This window comes from Neolamprologus brichardi, chromosome 10, assembly GCF_056152115.1.
Source record: "Neolamprologus brichardi isolate AB-2024 chromosome 10, ASM5615211v1, whole genome shotgun sequence".
Classification (NCBI taxonomy): domain Eukaryota; kingdom Metazoa; phylum Chordata; class Actinopteri; order Cichliformes; family Cichlidae; genus Neolamprologus; species Neolamprologus brichardi.
In genome coordinates this window covers 5057787-5079611 of record NC_142113.1, presented here as the reverse complement: position 1 = coordinate 5079611, position 21825 = coordinate 5057787, and the positions used below count along the sequence as shown (strand labels likewise).

General features: G+C 40.4%; 2 protein-coding genes across 2 annotated transcripts; one reads left to right on the top strand and one right to left on the bottom strand.

Annotated features, from left to right (window-relative positions):
* The first annotated feature begins 1165 nt into the window (after positions 1–1165).
* On the top strand, positions 1166–4576 carry h3f3c (H3 histone, family 3C). Its single transcript, XM_006808609.3, has 4 exons — positions 1166–1300; positions 2258–2401; positions 2600–2753; positions 3208–4576. The coding sequence occupies exons 2-4, from the start codon at positions 2274–2276 to the stop codon at positions 3334–3336; spliced, it is 411 nt and encodes a 136-aa protein (XP_006808672.1). The 5' UTR covers positions 1166–1300; positions 2258–2273; the 3' UTR covers positions 3337–4576.
* Positions 4577–7373: 2797 nt separating this feature from the next.
* Positions 7374–10840, bottom strand: crx (cone-rod homeobox). The gene is made up of 3 exons (XM_087847095.1): positions 10365–10840; positions 9322–9473; positions 7374–9143 (listed from the first exon to the last, which is right to left on the bottom strand). Exons 1-3 carry the CDS (start codon positions 10459–10461, stop codon positions 8505–8507), a joined length of 888 nt encoding a protein of 295 aa, XP_087703221.1. The 5' UTR covers positions 10462–10840; the 3' UTR covers positions 7374–8504.
* Positions 10841–21825: the final 10985 nt, after the last annotated feature.

Sequence of the window (21825 nt, the reverse complement as noted above, 5' to 3'; positions counted from 1 at the left end):
CATCTTATTGCAGGACCATGCTGAAATTACATTCAGTGCTTTCAAATGTTTATAAAGCCAGAATGCATGGATAGGTCCTTTTGTTTGATACACGTGGTGCAACGGGACTGAAAACAACTGAAGATTTACAGGCATTGACCAGTTATTTGGTCCATTTCCCCCTCCTGTGGATGAAGCACAAATCTCTGGGGTAAGCTGTTAATTGAAAAGGAAATGCTTGCTGCAGGAGAATCAAGAGAATGCAACGTAATCCCTGGTTCAGCTGTGATGATGTAAGATGAGCAGAATGCCTTATGTATTTTAAAATGACAGCTCCACAAACCTCATGGCTTTCTCAATTTGACCAACAGGGGGATCTAATCTAAAATGCATAAGAATATTAATTCCTTTCCAGAGAAACATTTATGAAAACATAAAGCATATATAATGAATCAGCTTTTTAAAAAATGAATGTAATTGTCTTACCCCAACTTTGGTATAACGTCTAATGCTTAAAAGTGACCAACATGAAGGAGAATGTGCTAAAAACATCATACCACCACCACAAGAACAGAAACTCTCAGGTTTGGCAAGAGAACTGCAGAGTTTGGAGTTGTGCTTGTACTTAGTTTTCCCTCCTGTTTCATATACTGATCAGAAACCTCGTGTAAAAAAGACAATTACAGTAGGACAGCTGTCATGTTTGTCATCTAAATTCAGTTTCTAGTTTGAATTTATAACGGAGATCCATAATTACTAAAACAGACAAGTAATATTTTTTCATTTCGGTTAGCGCACTTACATTATATTTTTAGCACGATAAAGAGAAATATTTTCCTTTAGACTTGAATGTATTTTTTAATTAATCTGGACTAATTTATGTTGCGAATAACAAATATTTGGTTTGTTCTAAAAAGTGTTATACATTTCCTTCTCCTTTCTCTACTGTTCGAAGTGAAAGTGTGCCTTATTCCCTGATATTTATCATATTCTCTCATTGGTTTTGCGTTTTACATTTCTTAACACGCGATTTTGAGGCAAAGCGTTAAAAAAAAAAAGTCAAAAACGTAATTATTTTATGATTTTCTTGATCTAGTGTTTTCTACATCGTTGGAGTTTGAAGGAGAAAACTTGAGGAAATGAAGTTAGATTGTTTACAAATGTTACCATTGCATTGTGGGAGACAGATGATTGACACGGGCGCCATTTTGCTCCCGCTCGCTCTGCTTCCATTGTGTGAGAGATAGTAAATATCTGACACTGCCAGACAACCAGAACACACTTCTATCCTTGCGAAGAAAAGAGACAAAATTCACCCCCGGTAAGTAAAAAATTCCTTAATTATTTCTTAACTAAGAACAATAGTCACCATTTGGTGAAGAAAATAGAGTAGATAAACTTATTTTTTTGCTTTAATATCGTGTTTTTTCGATGGTGTTGTGAAAAGAGAAAGCAGCTTCCCCAGGCAGAGAAAAACGGCTCAGTACTTCCACTGCCGAAATATGTAGTCCACTTTCAGCGGCGATTTCTACCTCGCTTTTTCGCTTTAAAATACCTCTACTTCATCCGTCTTTGACTGTTTTTCGATTCGCTCACTTGTCTACTACGATTTGTTAATGCTCTTGTGAGCACACATTTTCTGTTTTGGTGGGAAAATGTCAAAGTTTACATCCCGCTCGTTGCCTGTGTATTGGTAGGTTCGTTTCGGTCTGCGGCCATAATCTTGCGGTATGAGGCGGAGTTAACAATACTTGTCCCGCCCTAAAATACTCCTGGCTGAAACATCATTGGTTTGGGTGTACAGTGGAGCCACAGCTGATTGGTGGGATTCAGAGTGACGGGCTGTTGAAGGTTGTGATTGGCTAAATTGGGATCCCACAGTCTCTAGATTGGCTAAATTCTTTGTGTTTGTGCCGCGGCCAAACCCGGGGGAAAAGTTTTATCAGGAGGTCCAAAATGACTTAAGAACCAAGTATTTATAACATGTTTAATTATAAATCCGTTAATAATTGATACAAAAATATTAAAAACTCAAAATGCATAATTACTTGATAACAAATAAAACGAACTGGTAAAAGGGGGGAAGTTGTATGTTTTAATTACTTATATATATTTCAGAGCTGCTGCACTGAATATTGGAAACTTTAAATAATTTAGTTATTTATCTGAGTTCAAGGCCACTAGCTTAGCAGGATCATTTGTCCAGTGTGCAACGATTAATGTCATGATGAAGTGAATAGAAACAGATACATTGTTTGGGTTTTTTGTATTCCGTCAGGTGATACTCTGTCGTAATGGCTCGTACCAAGCAGACTGCTCGTAAGTCCACTGGAGGAAAGGCGCCTCGTAAGCAGCTGGCCACCAAGGCTGCCCGCAAGAGCGCCCCTTCCACAGGTGGTGTCAAAAAGCCCCATCGTTACAGGTAACATTCATTTTGAGTTACATTAATTGCTCCTTATCATATCAGAAGTTTAATTAGCAATCCTTACCCTGCAAATTCTGCACGGAGCCACAAAAAGTATTTTAATTAGGGAGACTCCGCCTTAACTGTCAACATTACTGACAGGTGTAAAAATAAATAAATAAATGATTGTACTGAGCTTGAGGTCATGCGTTTCAGGCCTGGTACGGTGGCTCTGAGAGAGATCCGTCGATACCAGAAGTCCACTGAGCTTCTGATCCGTAAGCTGCCCTTCCAGCGCCTGGTGAGGGAGATCGCTCAGGACTTCAAAACTGACCTACGTTTCCAGAGCGCTGCCATCGGAGCTCTGCAGGTGAAGCCACACTGCTATGTTGGATGTGGGAAGGAGGTGCATGCTGTTAACAGTGTGGTTTTTTGCTAGTAGAAGCTTTGACATCACTTGCCTTATTCTTCTAAATTTGTTTGATTAGTGTTTTTTTTTTTCCCAAACTGTTTTTTAGCACTTAGTACGATTAGCGGCACTAATTATTGATTCATCAATGTGTCTCTGTGGAGAGGTTTCTAAATGTTCGGTCCATGAGTTTAACTTGTAATGTGAACTCTGAAGGGTATCAGCATATTATATGCAAGTCTGTCTTGTCCTTTGTTACGACTTTTAAGGGGCTGTTAGAGAATTACGTGCTTTCAGCTGTCGATATTTAAGGACTACACTTAAACCAATGCAGCAGATCAAAGTTTAGGTTCTTTTCTCTTATATTAAAACATTAATATGTACTGCTAATGTTGTTTGTGTTTGTCCCCTGCAGGAGGCTAGTGAGGCGTACCTGGTGGGTCTGTTTGAGGACACTAACCTGTGTGCCATCCATGCCAAGCGTGTCACTATTATGCCCAAAGACATCCAGCTGGCACGCCGCATCCGTGGAGAGCGCGCTTAGATGGCCTCCCTGATGTTTCATCTCTGTCCTGTTTTTCTTTACCCATCCCTGCCTTTACGCGTTCATTTTACTCCATCCACCCACTTCCACCCGTCCCTATTCCATTCTCTCCCCAGCCTACCCAGCTTCTCGGTAGACTTTAGAGTAATCTTGATTATGAAGAGATAGAAATATGTTGACGTCTGATCAATTTGTAATTTTTTTTGTCTTCACCAAATGTTTTAGGGTACCTTCTTCGTGCATGTAAAGGGTTGGCAGATCAGATGCACATGTGCACACATAGGCAAACATGCATCCATGGGTTTGGGAGCTACTTCAAATCTGGAAGCCCATCAGTAAGCTCACCTGGAGTTGAGCAGGTGCAGTTTTTGTGGCAAACGGAGCCAAAGCAGAGGGACAAGGCCGAGGGGTTAGTCTGCTTAAGGGGAGCTGCAACTTCCACAGCAGGGTGCTATTAAAACTAGTCCCGAGGCCTCCGCCCCCTCTGAACATCCTCCCGCTCAGTGCGTCCTCCTGCACCCCGACTCTCCTGTTGCTCTGCAGCTGTAGCTTTTCAGTGCACCTCCGTCACCTGTGCAACCTGCTCTTGTTTGTTTGTGTGCTCCTGTGAAAACTGATCTTCCAAACCAGCTGTGCTCAAACAAAAATCTCTTGGTTTCTTATGAATATTATTGTTGTGGATATGGTGTCTATTTTTTTTTTTTTTTTACACATCTAATTCATAGAGGAGCATCTCCTCCTTTACCACTTATACAGTTATCAAAATAGAAGTAAAAAGCAATTAATAGTATCAACATTATCAGTTAGGGTCTTTTTGTTTGCAGTGATTTGTTATAGAAAATCAGGAAGGGCTTCTCCATTTTCCAAGGAAACTTCAATTCTAATGGCAGCCACAAGGGGGCGGGGTCTCACTGTCTCCTCTTCTGTTCACTGTAGATTAGTCGTCACAGTCAGCCTCCGTCTCTCTCTGTCACCACAGATTAGCATTATACTTGTCACACCAGTATGAATTGACATAGTGAACCTCTGCATGTTTAGGGTCTGTGTGTCTCCTGCAGCTTCTCTACACCTGAGCATATAATCTGTCCCTTATCAAAATTCTGGATGCACAGTATAACCTCATACTTTTTTCTTTTATATTTTTCTTATTCCTTGAGATTTTCAGACGTATAAATAAGCTGATCTTTGTATTTTCCAAATTTCTCATATTATGGTGGTAATAAATAGATGTTAAAACACATGGATGAGTTTGTGTGTCATGTTTGCGTTACGTACGCTGCAGTTCAATCTGAACAGAAAGCTGTGCTGTTTATCAGTGCAGAGAAGCCAAACTTCCACATGGGGGAGACCTTAAATAAGGATTTAACGGCCAGCAAACGCGTCAATATAAAAGTCCATAAACATAAGTGACACATGTTCAAAGAAAAAGTAGGAAAAATGCTGCCAGAACATCGTACAGAGCTTCTAATGGGGACAGGGTTGTTTTCACAGGCAAAATATTTAGTAACTGAATTTTGTGTAGTAAAAAATGATGTATTTACATAAAATAAAAGTATTTTCACCACTGAAATCACTCATGAGTCAAGTAAGGTGAACAAATCCTGGAGAGATACGTGGGGGAAAGCACCACGTGTGGCAAATGAATACAGGTGAGAGGTGTGAAAGAAATGTTATTATTGGACATACAAAACTATGCAGGTCACAGTTTGACGTTTAGCATGTTAAGGTCTGAATGTGACTGTGAACTTACAATGGAGTCCAGCTTTTTCCCACTGCAAGCATAGAAGGAATCTGAAGTTTACTCGATTAAAAAATGAACTCTGCTCCTCAGTTTCAGTGGGAATGCTTGTATAGATGAGCATAAGAGATTCATGTGTATTATAAATAAATAATAGGCAAAATACAAACAAAAACTTTGAGAATTACCTCCCACTGGTGTCACCTACTTTGTTAATATTTTTAACTGTTGCATTTTGTTTGTTTGTGCTAGTTTGTTCCACAGAAACCTGCAAAGCTTCTAACGTTAGCGTGAGTCCTTTCTTTATTTCACAAAAGACAGACTTTACAATAAAACATGACAATGCTGTGCAGCTCCACATAAAGTAGGACACCTGGTCCCTCTGTCAGCACGAAGCTGTGAACATTCATTCTTTGAATCTCCACTGGAGAAAATCCACATGTATGCAGAGGGAATGCAATCCACGCTTCCCGACGCATGTTTCTACTGTATTACTATTTCCTTCCCTCCCATATCTGGTGTATTTGGAATAAAATATTCTCATCTACTTCATATTTCATTATATTTTTATTCTACTAAGTTTCTTCTCAGAATATAATGAATATAAAAAAATGACTGAACATAAAATGATTTGTTTATTATAGTAAATTAATCTATTATAGTAGAATATAGTAAATGATAGTAAATTAAACTAATCTATAGATACAGAAAAACTATCCTCAGTTACTGAAAAGTTCTAGAAAAATTTGTAAGTGAACATCTTTATCTAAGGTGGAGATTTCAGTTTCATTTTACTTAATGTATTTTATGAGTATTAATATTATGCTTTAACAGAGAAAGCACATCTAAAAGCACTAAAACTGAGCAACTCTGTCCCAAAGTTGAGCAATACACTCTCTGGATCATCTCGAAACCTGGGTTTGAGTTAAAAGATCCCTGGGTAAGCTAATGGCTGCCTTTTCTGCAGACAGAGATGACACTTGCGTCCGTGTTGTCTGTGGTTTTTGTGGCGTTCCTCGGGGCTCGGTTCGCTTTTATTTTCAGTGACATGCTGCTACTCAGCCAGATCTTTGATAGCGTTCCCCACCAATGCTCTGGAAATGACACCGTTAGAGTCCTCACTGCTATCCAAAAGCAACATCGATTATCTCAAATTCTTGAGTGATGCCAACATTTTATAAACTTCCCTGAAAACAAATCTGATGTGTTGGTTATGAGTAGAGTTTCTTATATCACCTCTGCCCACAGTCAGCTTGGTTCATGGACCAAACACACCAAGCAGACTGATAAAACCATGGAGATGTTTTTAAATCTGACCTCTGTTTTGAAGTTAAAAAACTTCAGATGTAAAATAATAATGATATTAATAATCATCATCATCTTTTTAGCTGTGTTGTATTTTCTCCACTCTATTAAAACAACTGAGTTAAGCCCAGTTTAGTCCGCACACCAACTGGAAATGAAGGTACATTGGCTGACCTCTAGGCTCTAGATATTTAACATTTAGTTTCTGTTATGTTTTTAACCTGTAACATTTACTTGTAATAACACTTGAACTTCTTGATTAGGTTTCTTTCTTCTTCAGAGCCTGAAGCTTTCCTTCGCAGACGGTCTGTGGTGTTTTAGCTTTCCCGTATTCACCTTCCTCAAGGTCTGCTCAGTGCCGTCCATCCCCCATCACATCTGCTCCTCTGTGGGATTACAGCGCAAATGTCTGTCTGAAACACTCTGTGCTGAGGGGGGAGATTACAAGTGCACTGCACCGTCCAAGAGAGGTTAACCAATCAGGCCGTGCAGATGCAGGGATTAACCAATTGCACCACAGAGAGGGAGGGCAGAGGGATTAAGCGGAGCACAGAGTGGGATTAGGTCAGCGTCGAGTGCAGAAAAATGCTTTGAAATGTCCGTTGCTACCCGCTCACTACTCTCGCTGCGCTACATTTTCATAGTCGAGGGCTGTGATGAGATCATTTGCATGGCAACAAAAACTGGTATTACTTATTACTGTAAAAATCAGAATGGCGTCAGAAATGTGTCATCAAACCTTTTATACTAGTGTGGCTGACATGAACAGTTTTTGTGATACTCAGCTTAAACAACAAACTGTTTTGTTTTTTGGGTAAAAACATGGAATTTATTTAAAACATTTGACCAAACCTACTGCAACACACAAACTGCACCTAAGTGATGTCAGCGGTAAGTTGGTGTTGCAGTAATCATGTTGGGACTGTCAGAGGAGCCGTGAAAGAAGTGGAACCGCTCAGCTGATAGTGAGCTAACACAATTAATGAAACAACTGTAAGCAAAAAGCACTTTATTAAACTGCACTGTGGTCAGTGAGACAGCTGTTTTTGGGACAACAGAGATGCAGCTAAACTGAAAAGGCTTTAAGAGAGAAAACAGCCAGAGGTGGAGGAAAAAGTAATACTGCAAAGCTGATGGGAGAGAATAGACAGAAAAGATGGAGGGAAACAGGAGAAGGAGGGGAATGGAAGTGGAAGACGAGGCTGAGGTAGGTGACAGACAGAGGGAGGTAGGGCAATAATCCTAACTAATTCACTTAGGGCATTGCTGAAGGGATTCTAAGAGGATTGGAACACTCCCAGAATCAGATAAGCTAAAATAACCAAGATGGAACAGGGAGAGCCATGCAGGCCTTATGACAAACATGGCGGCTCCAGAGCCCACTGCTACAACATGGCCACTTTACATCCAAAGTCCACTTCACACTGACCCCGAACTGTGTCTTCCAAATCCGCTAAAGCTACACTTTCAAACTGGAACTCATCCCAAAGATCATCCGTGCGCAAACATGTAAAGAACGGATCACTTTAATGTGTCACATTTAAAACAGAAAATCTATTTTTTTCTCCATCAAACAGATCAAGATGATGACACTAAAGGTGAACATTGTAATACTTAACACGAAAGCTAAAAAAAGATCTAAATGGAGTCAAATTAGATATTCAAATGGAACTTCAGATAATAATATTAATAATAATAAATAGCTCAAAATAACATAACCCTGAAGGAGGACCTACAGGAGCTCCTCCAGGACAAAAAGCTCTCCTTTCACTCTATGCAAATGGAACACAAAGTGTGTGTGTGTGTGTGTGTGTGTGTGTGTGTGTGTGTGCGAGAGAAAGAGATAGCTTGTGTTGTTTCTCCAGTCTTTTCCTTCAAACTGTTTAAAGGCGTTTGTTCTCTTATTTAAGATAACACGAAGAAGAAAACAGACATGATTTGCAGTCAGGCAGCATCGATGACACTCATTCATTTGTTCATCTCCAAACCTTTTAAATCAAACGCATTTCCTACAGAAAATCTTACAAATGACAAACTGAGAAATCAATGTTAAGTCCTCTGGGAGAACTGCTTTGCTCTATCTTACATGGGATTCACTGATGCACGTGGCATGTTGACACCCTTTCTAGAGAACCTGGAACTTCCAGGAGTTTTGGTCCTTGTGATCCAGGCAATCCATTGTGGTGAAGCCCAGCTTCCAGGCCTGCTGGTCCTTGTAGTCCAGGCAGTCGACAGAGGTGAAGCCCAGGGAAGAGGCAGTGCTGTAGCCCTGTGAAGACAGAGATGCTGGGGACTGGCTTAAGGAGCCCCCCATAGAGGGCACAGCAATGGGGCTGAGAGCACCTCCGGTGCCTGACAACTGTGAATGCATGGGGGACAGATAGGCGCTGCAGTCCAGGCCAGTGAAGTAGGAGGTTGTGCTAGCATAGCCCTGGGTGTAGGCTGACGGCTGGCCATAGCTCATAGGGTAAGGTGAGGGCCGCTGCATGCAGGGCGCCGAGGAGGAGGCCAAGGGGTCTGGCAGGGGTGAGATGGCTGGGCTCCAGATGGACACGGCAGTGTTTCCGGTGCTGGAGCTCGGGGCCAGGCTGGGGCCAGAATGGGCTGAGGAGGGGCTGAATGAGCCAGATGGGTTAGGAACAGGATCAGGAACGCTAGGCTCCTGCGCTGGCGAGGCCTTCTTTTTGGGAGGCCGGGGCTTGGACTGGCCGCTGCTCTGCTGCTGCTGCTGGCGGCACTTGGCACGGCGGTTTTTAAACCAAACCTGAGATCACCAAAACAAAATAGATTCAACATGTTAGCAGTCATGCAGACATGTCATAACGTATTAATAATCAGAGGTTTGGGTTACAGAGGCATAGACATAGACGTCTATGCAGAAGTTCATAACACAGGCCTGAACACAGTGGCCTCCATCTTGGCAGTAGCCTACTTCTCAGTACCTGGACACGTGACTCAGGCAGGTTGATCTTGAGGGCCACCTCCTCCCTCATGAAGATGTCTGGGTAGCGGGTCTTTGAGAAGAGCGCCTCCAGGATGTCCAGCTGTGTGCGGGTGAAGGTGGTGCGCTCCCTGCGCTGCTTCCTGGGAGTGGCTGAAAGAAATGACATAGAGAGGGGATTATCGTGCTAACATCAACAGAGGGGCGGCATGAATTATGAGTCTTTATGTGAGTGATTTGAATCATCTTTGTAGAATAAGAACACAACAAGCGCTCAAGTGATTCTTTGGACAGTTTTATTTTCCAGCTGACAACAAATACTAAAAAGTATTAATAGAAATATCTCAGTATTATGCCATGCCAGTTGTTAATATGTTTTCCCCACGAAAAAGACAAAAAATAAATAGAATAAGTCTCAAAATGAAGTATCGAAGTCAGAGGTTGTTAGAGGAGTTTACTTTACTTTGAAAAGCAGAAACGGCGACTTTTTATTTCATAAAATAGGATTTACATTAAAAGTGCTGTGAGTCTACCTTTCATGGTGCATAGAGCCAGCTGCCTTGTTGTATTTGCAGAAGAACAAGAATTATAACAAATATTTTATATATTAGAATTTCTAATATATAAAATACCAATCTGAGCGTTAATGAAGCCGCTAAGAAACGTTAACAACAACAATCGATGTTCATCTGAATTCAGAACTAATAGTTTTCCATTTAATTAAAAAATAAATCTCACGTATAAATTTATCCACAGAGCCGCATAATGTGGAAGTTTAAAGACCGACGGACAAAATATCTCTTACTACGACAGTTCTTCAGAAATATTTTTATTATTATTATTATTATTATAATTTTATTCAGTCCAGCGTAATAATTAGAGACTATATTCAGCATCGGTCACTGACAGAAAAAGAATGTTTTCGCTTGCTAAAGCATCGAAACCTGCGCGTTTTTACGCACCATTCTGACAAACGTGATTCTGGAAACTGTGAGGACAGAAATGCGTATTTTTTGTTTTTTTCCTATAAAAGTTCAAACTTACGTGGATAAGCGACGGTTGTATGAAGCACATCCATCCCAGGGGCAGGCACGTTTAACCCGTTCATGGTGTAATGGGGTTGCTTTATGTAGGACATCATCCTTACAGCAGCCTTTTAAGTCCTGTCGCTGACTTGTAGGTCGGACACGCAACGCAGCAGCCGTGGCCCCCTCAGAGCTCAGCCGGGGCAACAAGTCGGTGCGTCCGAGGCCAGGCGCTGAACGGATAAGCGGGGCGCGCAGGAGTTCACAAGACAAGCGTCAAAGTGCTTTTTTCTTCTTTCTCTTTCCTTTTTTCTTAAACTGCTCTTTCAGCTGTAACCGACTGTCAGCTAAGCTGGGCAGCACACCGCAGAGCAGCGAGCATCCGGACCGCCTCTCTGTCCAACTTCACACAAAGTCACACAGGTGAAGTGGCCTTCGGATGCCTTTGCGCCTTGGTGAGGTCGCTCTACTGAGTTTCTTTACCGGCGCACACTGCTAATTAGAGGGAGCAAGTGTCTCCAACAAACCCCTCCCACACACACACGCACGCACACATATACACAGAGGCAGGCACGCGCAATACTTTGCCTGAACAATTTATTCTAACCTGAATATAAAATATAAAATCTATCATTTTCAGTCTGATTGTATATTTTAAACAAACAGTCCACAATCCTGACCTGTGTAGTTTATCAAAATAAAAAATAATTTCTAGAATAAAAACTATGATGCCTAAGAAGTTAGTTCCCACAGATCACGTTCAGTCATTTTCCCTCACTGATCAGTGAAGCTGCTGCACATCTGCAACACTTCATAGATTCACAGATTATATCTGCAAAGCAGCTGTATTAACACACACACACGCACACACACACACACGCACACAAACACCCAGATGCACAAAAGCGATAAAGCTCATTTGATTTATCATAATATGCTTTATCTCAAAAGTAAGTATCTTATCTCCAGATAAAGAGAGGAAAGACAGAGCAATCCGTTCAGTGGCGGTGCGGGATGGAACAACAGCAGCAGCGCTGCAGGGGTGTGAATTGGATGGGTCAGCAGGTAAACTGAACCAAAACAGGTAAGAGAAGAAGATGCGCTGGAAGGAGAGGAGAGAGCGCTGCTGCACCTGAAGGAGGCACCTCGGGTTTACATGGGAATGGATTAAAAACACACAGGTGGGGTCGCGTTAGTCCCAAACTGTTCTTGTGGAGCAGGTTGTTGCCAGTGATGAAAGAATCATCCTCAGGAGTGAGTGTATCATACTGCACATGTGTGACTGACAGGCACCTTTACAGGCTTATAGGGTTCTGGCTTCGACGAGCTTTGTTGTTGTTTTATTAGGTTGTTAAATCATGACTTATTAAAGAGTAATGTTTTACTTTTAGCTATGTAATCGTTCTGTTTTATTTTCTTTTAGGGCGTTGGTGTTGTTGAATAGTGATGTTCTTTTTATTAAACACTGCTAATCTTTTCGGACTGATTTATGTTTGTTTAAAATAAAAGTGGTGTTCAAACACTGCAATGCGCTCTCTGTTCATCAGTGGGGCAGCTCTTCCTACGGCTGCAACAACAAATAGGGAAATAGGGAAGAGGACTGAGCTGGTTTAATCCCTACCCTTCCCCCCAAAACAGGACTTACAGAGACATTTTCCGAGTGAGTCAAGTGAGCCAACGTTTATATTTGCAACTGAACATTTTCTGATTTGTGTGCTGAACGAGGCCTTAAAGCTCAGAAAGATGGTCAAGAAGACAGAGGCCAGGTATCCAGGTGGATGGAAGGCGGGGAGAAAAGACCCACATACAGATGGATGGGTGGATGGAGGGGAAGTGAGAGGAAAAGCAGGTGAAGGGGCAGGGGGTAGGGGAGGCTCCGGTCCTCGTCCCAACTGACACACTGCTGCAGTTAATCCAGATTAGAGCGTCTAAAACAGGTCGGCTAAATCTGCAGGCCAGCCAGCAATACAGAGACTGCTGTCAGGACCAATCACTCACCCTGCACACACACACACACACACACACACACACACACACACACACACACACACACACACATTTTAGTAATCTCCTCTGTGCAAACCAGGTGCCACCAGCAGCTCCACACAGAACGCCATTAAACAGCCCACCAGCCCCCAGCTACCAGCCAGGTTGGGACTCACACCCGTTGGAGCACTGTACTGTCAGAGACATTTGTCTCACCCAGTTCTTTCGTGGTTGCACATTAATTTCCTTCTGTTTAATTTTAATTATATAGTGCAACTATGAAAGTAAATATCTAAAGATAAGATGAGACCTTATAGCAAGAAAAAAAAATGACACATAGAAACCCAATGATAGAGATTTTAATCCTGATAATAGGGAATTACACTTATCTAAGTTGGAAGTAAGAAACCATCATCCTGACATGGGATGTGTTTTAAACTCAACAAGAACAGGTGGACTCAAAAATGCAGAATGACGAGATTAAGGTCAATTTTCTCTGATTTTATTAATAATGTGTGTCCCTACAGGATGTGGTGACACGACGCAACAGACAGTAGTCAGAGATGCTAGTTTACAAAGATGGGTTTTTACGCAAGGCTACTTGTGTCCAAGAGGAAGGGGAGGCACAAGTGAGTGAATTTGAATGTGCTACCATGAATATAGTTTAACTGATTTGTGCCATCTGGCTTCATAGATAAGTATAACTCATCTGCATACCAGGGAAATGTCTTCTGTGTGTTCTAATTATAAAACGTTCTACTGCCTAAGAGAAACATGTACAGTAAGAAAGATGTTGGTCCCAGCACAGAACCCTGTGGAACTCCATCACTCACTGTTGACTTATAATTAAGTAAAATTTGGATTAAACAAATAAATACTAAATGTAAAGGTGTGAGCTCTAACCTTTTTAATTTATATTAAAAATTGTCATTATTAGATGTTGTCACTTATATTATCATTTCTTGGCACTATCCCATAGATGTTGAAGAAAATGGATTTATGTTCTTTACAGGGAGTTTCTTACTGACACATCATTTAGCTCTTGACATCCAGCTGTTTTCCTCTTTTGTCTGTTAGTCTTTTTCATATCAACTTTGATTTTTTTTTTTACTTGAGCCACAGTGTTTGCTGTTTTTTATGTTTTCTATTTATTTTTAATCACTCTGACTTTGGAAAGCTGTGCCTCTTATTGCTTTTTCTGACGACCTCAGACACTATTATTTAATTTTCTGCAGTCACACTTTGTTGCCTTAAACGTTCAGGCCTGTCTCTTACAACATGGTTACCTGAATGTAAACATGCTAGCATATAGGGGTGGGATATTAGATTATATGGAAACTGCAGAAAGACTGTTGGTTCCAAATGATTCTGATGCTATTTTGGGGTTTAAAACAATGATGAGATGCTTTGGCATAACCTAAAACAGGCCAACAGGCCATTCATGTGCAAAAAGTGTCCAGTTTAGCTGAATCAGACCAGTACTGTAAATCCCCAAAAGGTTGATTGTGTTCATCTGGACGGGGCGTTTTCAGTGGGTGAAACGTTTCATCACTCATCCAATTGACTTCTTCAGTCTCAGCTGACTGCAGGTTTCCAATCTTATAAACAGTACACTTGCATAATCACTAAAACCAGCCCACTGAAGGAACAATGGGCTGGGAGTTCAGTTCCTTGATGATTAATATGCAAATTGTCATGACCATTGATCAACAACCACTGATCAATGGCCATGAGTCCCATTCACAGAGAGTTGGGGAATGGCTGCAATCACAGCATTGTCAGATGGTGACAGATGTACCCTTAGGCCCCCTCCTCGATTCAGAGATGGTCTTTCCCTTTTCACGTAAATGGCCTCCTTGACTCCGCGCTCAAACCAGCGTTCCTCCCTGTCCAGGATGTTACATCCTCATCTTTGAAAGAGTGTCCACTGGCCTGTAGGTGTGAATAGACTGCAGAGTCCTGGCCTGACGAGGTAGCTCTTCTGTGTTGTGCCATCCGCTTCGCGAGAAATTGTTTGGTTTCCCCGATGTATAAATCCTGGCAATCCTCCTGCACTTAACAGCGTACACTATGTTACTCTGTTTGTGTCGGGGGACCCGATCCTTGGGGTTGAGCCCAAGGATTTGGGGTTTAAAAGCCACAGAGATGCGGTGTTTAGAAAAAAATGTGTCTCAACTGTTCCGATATTCCTGACACGTACAGGTTCACTACTAGTTTTCGCAGCGGCTGTCCTTCTCTCCTGGATCGGTTGGAGCTTTCTTTAGGCACCTTCCCAGCTTTGACAAATGTCCAGCTGGGATAACCACATTTACTCAGGGCCTTCTTGATGTTCTGGTCTTCTGGTGTTTGCTCTGTGTTGTAGCGTCCTGATGACACCCAGTTTATGCTCCAGTGGATGATGAGAGTCAAACCTTAGATACTGATCTGTATGCGTAGGTTTACGGTGGACATCAATTTTTAAATGTCCCCAATTTCTGCTTCTATGGAAGCCAACCTACCACTTTTCATATCCTCCCTGGTGAATTTGAGGTGTTGGTCCACTGAGCTGAGCTGGTTTCAGTCATGCAAATGTCCTGTTTATATGATTGGGGAAACCTGCAGTTAGCTGAGACTGAAGAAGTCGAAACGTTTGTCCCACTGAAAACACTACGGCCAGATGAACACAATCAACCTTTTGAGATTTACTTACCTGGATGATTGAGCACGTATCAAGACAAAGCAATACTGTAAAGAATTACTTTAGTTTGTTTTATTATTTCTGTCTAGTATTAAAATTTATTTGAAAATCTGAATCATGTAAGTGTGACAAATATGCAAGACAACAAAGAAAGAAATCAGAAAGGGTTTTTTTCACAACGCAGTATATGCAGGATTGAAACATTGACTTAATTTGTTGATTTGCTATCTGTGTATAGATTATATTCAAAGTAGAAAGAATCAAGCTTGAGTCAGTAGTTATCTACACAAGCTGTTTTATTTTATTTGTACACAGTCACAGTTTGTCCAATTTGGCAACACTATCAAAGTTAAGTGTGTTTAACTCATAAAACACGTCTGACATGCCGTCCCATGCTTCTGCAGAAAATTGTGTTTCATGTCATCCTGTCAAGCTGAAGTTTGCATCCACATTTCTATAGATTCATATATTTATTGAAGACTCTGAAGGAATTTATGTAGATGTTATCAGTTTATTTTTGTTGCTTTTGTTTATTTTTACCATGACAACAGACGTGTTTACAGATGTGGAAAATAAATAAATGAGCTGCACAAATCTATTTCTTTTTTTAATTAAACGTGTAGTTTGGTCACTATCTCCTGACCTGATCTTTCACAGTAACAAGAATAAACTTGAGGCCTCTGACTATCAACACTGACATCGAATCTGTTCAACTCTGAGATCAGGTTATGATTCAAGTCAGATTTGTAGAAATTCATTTATAGGACTGAACTGTTGCTGGCGTAGAGATAAAAACAGACAAAGAGAGAGAAATCTAGCATATTCATATATCAGTGAGAGCGCTCTCCTTACATACAGTTACAACAGCTTAAATTTTAGTCGCTGTCTCTTTCTCCTTTTCTACACCTAAACTGAGGAATACTCACCCTCTGAATCAGGAAACTGCAGTGCAAGGTCATTTAACCAGCTAAAATTTCCAATGAAATAATGAACAAATACTTCAAATGAAGTAAAATCCCAGCCTGAAGAATCGAGCACAGTGAAGTCAGCATATATCATACTGGACAAAGCTGTGGTAGGAACAAAACAGGATTAGAAAATCAAAAATACACCTCAGACAAAAGGTTTCTGACTGTACATCATGTTACTGGACTAATTAGTTATTATCATATGTTTAATGTTTCATATTATTCACCGCACACTTGGTTTAAGATAAGACAGGTAACATGATAACCAGATGTTGGCATAATGATAAGATTGGTAATATAATTAGTCATCTTAACGATACGATCACTAAATATCAAACTCTATTCTAAAAGATTTTCTTTTGCAGTCTCAGCCCATTCATCATTTAGTAAAGTTTCCATCCCAGTAATATACATTTTGTTTCCTCAAATCCCACCAAAGAGCTTTTAAGGGGATTGACATCTAGAGACTGAAACAACCCCTCAAACTGTTCCTGGATTGGCTTGATTTGCTCATTGGGTTGACCCGGGCGTATGTTTGGGATTATAGCCTCCACAGAAAGGTTATTACCAAGCTACTGTTTACACACTGAGAGCATCGCATTCTTCTTCAAAGAGCTCCAGCATTTTACAGTATCAGCTGCAAGGGTCAAATCTAGGCGCTCTAACAGTAAAACACAGTGACAACAGGATAAATTGTGTCTGACTGCTGGATTTGTCTAAATCAGACTCCCAGAGCTTCACTGGTCATTCTGGGATGTTCAAGTTGACATTGAACATGTTGTTGAACATTAATTCATTGTTTATTTGTTTTCTTGGTCTGTACTGATGCTTTTGTTCCAGCAAGTGCATCTGCAGCTGTTTGGAACATAGACAGTTTTATGATATTTTGCTTACCTGATGTTTTCTGACGTTTTCATTCTCCTTGGAAAAACTGTGCTCTTTGGCTGTTGCACATTATCAGTTTACTTGTGTTTTAAACAAATATATATATAAAGATTGTGAATTGTCAGAAAACCTTGAATGTGGATACACATATTCTATATTATACTGTAGTATAGGCAGTGTTGGGGAGTAACGGAATACATGTACCGCCGTTACATATTTAAAATACAAAATATGAGTAACTGTATTCCGTTACAGTTACCGTTTAAAAAGGTGGTATTTTAAATACAGTTACTTTGTTGAAATAAATGGATTACATGGCGGTACTTCCCTGTTTCATATTGTGGCGGGTCAGGACTGTTTGGGTTTTGTTTGACAGCTACGTTCTGTTGTTCCAGCCGGCAGCGTTACGGTTGCCATGGTTACAGGGTGACCTCTCTCTCTGTGTTTCCTGGGTGAGAGAGGCCTTTTTGTTGTTGTTGTTGTGCTAAGCTAATAGGCAGAATGCTACAGGTATAGCTCTAAAGAATGTAGCATCATGGGCAGTGTAGTCCGTGCTGCAGGGAGAATGGACTGCCATACCCGTTATGTGTCTGTGAGCGAGGGAGGGAGAAAAAGGAAAAGTACGAGCTGTCATCGAGCAAAAACGGGAGCTGGAAGCATGTAAATATAATAATAACCACTGCAGCCAAGAAGAGAGCCTGACGAGCCCAGTTGTAAGTAAGCTATTAAGACTCGACTGTACACCGTGTTCGTGTTTTCCTCCAAAAACAATAAGTTCCGTTGGAGCAGCCTTTCAACGCCTCTCTCTGTCTCTGCTAGCAAAGTTGACCCAGACAACAAAGTAAAGCTAGTTTTCGGCTACGAGCCGACACAGAACCCACCGTATTAGCCAGAGGTCCCTTTACTACGGTTCGGAGCCGCGGACCTTCAGTAACAGTAATAAATCACAGCAATAGTACATTCATGTAGTTGTAAACAGCATGATAATATATTAAGTAATCAAAAGTATTCAGAATACGTTACACCTAATATCCATCGCCTGCTCTGGTCACTCTGTTTACATGACTTTGGTCATTTAGTTTAAGTTCAGTCAGTACATTGCTGTGCTAATATGGCACAAAGCAATTTAACATTCATTGTACATTTCCAGTTTTTTAATTTAAAATTTCCAATTTTTTATTTAAACTGATGTTTTGCACAGTCAAGGAGCAGTTCGGGACACATTTCACTGTGTGTTGTGTGACTATGCATGTGACAAATAAAGAATCTTGGAATCCCACATAATGTTGGTGGAAACAAAGTAACATCTGTCACGCTAATTTTATCTGATTTTTACTGCACTAAAACTTCTTAAATTATGTTTAAAAAGATCAAAGTAAACAAAATGAAAACACGACGCTGTCCCCTTAAAAGTACACACAGTACTGCCCATAGAGTGAGCTGCCTTGGAGAGGTTTGTGCTTCTTGTTCCTTCATGTTTTTATTGTTAATCTCTTCTGGTTTTTGCTTTGTCTGTATATGTAACACAAATGGTTTGTTAATTTATATTTATATTGGCGATGCTTATTAATAGTTTGTCCAGGTACTGTGCATGAAAGTCACTATTATAACCAAATCCAATAAGTGATAAATCACACAGTGATGGTAAACCTGATTAACATGTTTTACGTTCCATATAAAACTACAGCCATAAGAAACATGCAAGGTACACGTCTCCCTGTGTGTGTGTGTGTGTGTGTGTGTGTGTGTGTGTGTGTGTAATGACTCAGGAGTTGCACTGTGAGGTGAGGTGTGTCACAGTGAAGGATGAGTGATTACAGTGGACAGTAATCCTGCAGGTGGATTAGCAGGTGGCATTAGGAGAAGTGGGGGTGTAGCACATTGCCACCTCTGAACCATCACAACATAGAGCAGCAGCATGAGGGACCTCACCTCCATCTGCTTCACCTCAACACAACATGCACAGGACACTGTAACACACACTGTCCAAGGATCTGACAACAAAGACAAAGGTCTCCGAGGATTCTTTTTTCTGGGTTTTTCCATTTAGATTGAAATCAAACCGAGCAACCAAACTTAGAACTGAAATAAAACCAATATAAGTCAGTAAGGCATTCATCTATAGATGCAGTGATTCTACTCTCCCATATGACCCTTTAACAGGGACGCTCCAGTGTGTTGATGTCAGTTACCCACAGATATACTTCTGTTGTGAACTATTACTTTCCGAGCATTTCTAAGTCCTAAGTGCTCGTGATCCATATTAGAAAGTTTAAAGTTGTCCACAGCTTGGAAACGACACATTTCACTGCCTGTTGTACTCTGTATGATTGTGTATGTGACCAATAAAGCTTGTTTCTTCTTCTTCTTAAAGAGTGTTCATTGTTGTAATGATATGAAGACTTTCAAAGGAATTTCAAATGTTACAACAAAGCGTCCCCTTTGTATTTGTAGCCAGTGAGGTAAAGTTGGTGAACGCAACAAAGCATTTCATAAAATGCTGAATTTGCGGTGTAATACCTTTTCTGAACTTCTGTCCATTTCTCCTTAAATAATGATTTAAGGAGAAACAAATTGTAGTGGCAATTCCTTTTGTTTGACAAACCAAACATCCCACAATTAAAAGTCCACAAGCCACTGCTGCACTGAGATACTATTTCGTACGCAGGCAAAAGAAGTCCACTGTCCAAACTTGAAAGTTGCGTTTTATGGTTTATTTATCCAGTTTGGCAATAACAAGATCCTTTTTTTTTGTGACTTCCTGCTGCTTCTCCTGCTCTGGTAAAAAAACCATAGGCCCACCCCAGTGCATGCTGGTCCTCTACCAGTCTCTTTATTTATAGAAAACAAAATGGCCCTACAGCTCTTCCTGACTAATTTAACAAAGTAACATCAAACAAACTTTGAAACAAAATATTAACCAACAAATAACTTGTAAATAACCCCCAAAATATAAGTAAACTAACAACAAACTTGAACTAATTTCAAAATAATAAAAAATAAGAACAAATAGCTCCAACACAAATAAATAAAAATAATACTGAAACTCATGAAAGGGATCATTGCACCAAACAACAAAAGGAACAAATTCACTGTGAAAAAAGCTAAAGCCAAACTGAACTGAAATCTAAACTTAAAAACAAAATAAAGATTCAAACAAATTAAATATGAAGCTTTAATAACGTGAGTTTGTGCAAAGCAGTTTGTTATTGATGCTGCTGCACAGACGCAGCTTATAACCTCTGGACAGTTTGCTTTCTTATGGATAAGGTGAAAAATCGCCTTAAAAACAGACGTTCTGATGTTTTGGTTCGTCTAATCTAATATTTCAAGAAATAATTGAAGAAATAGTTTTCAGTTGAATCGGTGACTTCTCATCCTTCAGTCGCTCAAACAAATGTGATTACAGATCAGGCAAGAACAAACTAATCTGCGCTTCAGCTTCATCTAAGCTAATTGATTAAAAGTAATCATTAATAAATGAATTATTGATTAATAATTCTCATGTGTGTCTACTATATACACAGCCTTCTTCTTCCACTCAATTCTCAGTGAAATGCTTTGACCTACCTGGGCTGGTTTCTTAAAATTTCTACATTAGAAAAGCACAATGCTGGTTGGACTTTATATGGTTTGAACAAATAACAATTTTGCTTTAAATAACATAAACTCAGGAGACTTTGACCTGCCGTTCAGTCTTCTCTACATTCCTCAGGAGTAAATCAGATCAGGAGGAGGACGATAGATAGATAGATACCCCATTGTTCTTGTTTTTTTAAAATAAATAAACAAATAAATTGTTATTTATATAGCACCTTTCAAGACAGAATCACAAAGTGCTGCACATAAGATTACAAGTCATAAAAAGATTTAAAAAGAGAAAATAAAACAGGCAAAAAATTAACCAAAAGCAGTTTTAAAAAGGTGAGTTTTGAGTCCACAGTTCTTAATGTTTGGGGGAGAGAGTTCCACAGTCTCGGGGCCACAGTGGAAAAAGCTCTGTCACCCTTAGTCCTCCTCTTAGTATTTTTTATAGCAAGTAAGCCCTGATCAGATGACCTCAAAGACCTGCTAGGGACATCGGGCTGTAGCAGATCAAAGATGTAGGCAGGTGCCAGTCCGTGCACAGCTCTGTAGGTCAAGACCAGGATCTTAAAATCGACTCTAAATTTAAGAGGAAGCCAGTGTAACTGAGATAATAACGGTGTCACATGTGAGTATTTTGTCAAAAGCCTAGCTGCAGACGATAGAGAACCTTTGCTTAGACACATAAACAGCGAATTACAATAATCCAAGCGTGACGAAATAAATGCATGTATAGCAATCTCGAGTTCAGAGCGAGATAAAACCGGGCTTAGCTCAGCCACATTTCTTAAATAATAAAAACAAGACCGAACCAGAGATTTCACATGCCCATCCAATGTGAGACTCGAGTCAAAGGTGACACCTAAATTCCTGATAGAGGATTTAACATAAAGTGAGAGAGGACCGAGGGCTTTCACTATCTGCGATAAAAATCTATCAGGGGCGCATACGAGGACTTCGGTTTTCCCCTCGTTGAGTTGGAGGAAATTTGCAGCCATTGATCAAATCTAAGCAATCATTCAAACGCTGAAGTTTAGATAAATCCTCGGGCATAAAAGAAACGTTAAATCATTGTGCTAACCTTTACTGAACACAACCTGATCTGCAGCAGGCTGTGTTCCGAGTTTGGGTTTAAAGTCTGCTGGAAGTCCCCCTTTTTCACTTATTCTGTTATTTACAGCATGTTTTAGGTGCATTATCGAGTCGCTGATGGGGAATACGAGTTATATGCACGAATTGTATAGCTTTCTAATTTCTAACTTGACTGGCTGAAGTGCGGAAATGTGCATGCATTAATTCAGTGATGCAGAAAATATCGACATGATTCTAATCTGCTGTTGAGTATATTCTGCTTGAACAGCAGCTCACAGCGCACAGGA

Bases quoted from the DNA above. Each gene is read 5' to 3' on its own strand.
- h3f3c (XM_006808609.3), top strand. From the start codon at position 2,274: ATGGCTCGTACCAAGCAGACTGCTCGTAAGTCCACTGGAGGAAAGGCG. The intron at 2,402-2,599 runs GTAACATTCATT...CATGCGTTTCAG, and splicing joins AAAAAGCCCCATCGTTACAG to GCCTGGTACGGTGGCTCTGA. The intron at 2,754-3,207 runs GTGAAGCCACAC...TGTCCCCTGCAG, and splicing joins CTGCCATCGGAGCTCTGCAG to GAGGCTAGTGAGGCGTACCT.
- crx (XM_087847095.1), bottom strand. From the start codon at position 10,461: ATGATGTCCTACATAAAGCAACCCCATTACACCATGAACGGGTTAAAC. The intron at 9,474-10,364 runs GTAAGTTTGAAC...CATTTCTTTCAG, and splicing joins TACAACCGTCGCTTATCCAC to CCACTCCCAGGAAGCAGCGC. The intron at 9,144-9,321 runs GTACTGAGAAGT...TGGTGATCTCAG, and splicing joins TGCCTGAGTCACGTGTCCAG to GTTTGGTTTAAAAACCGCCG.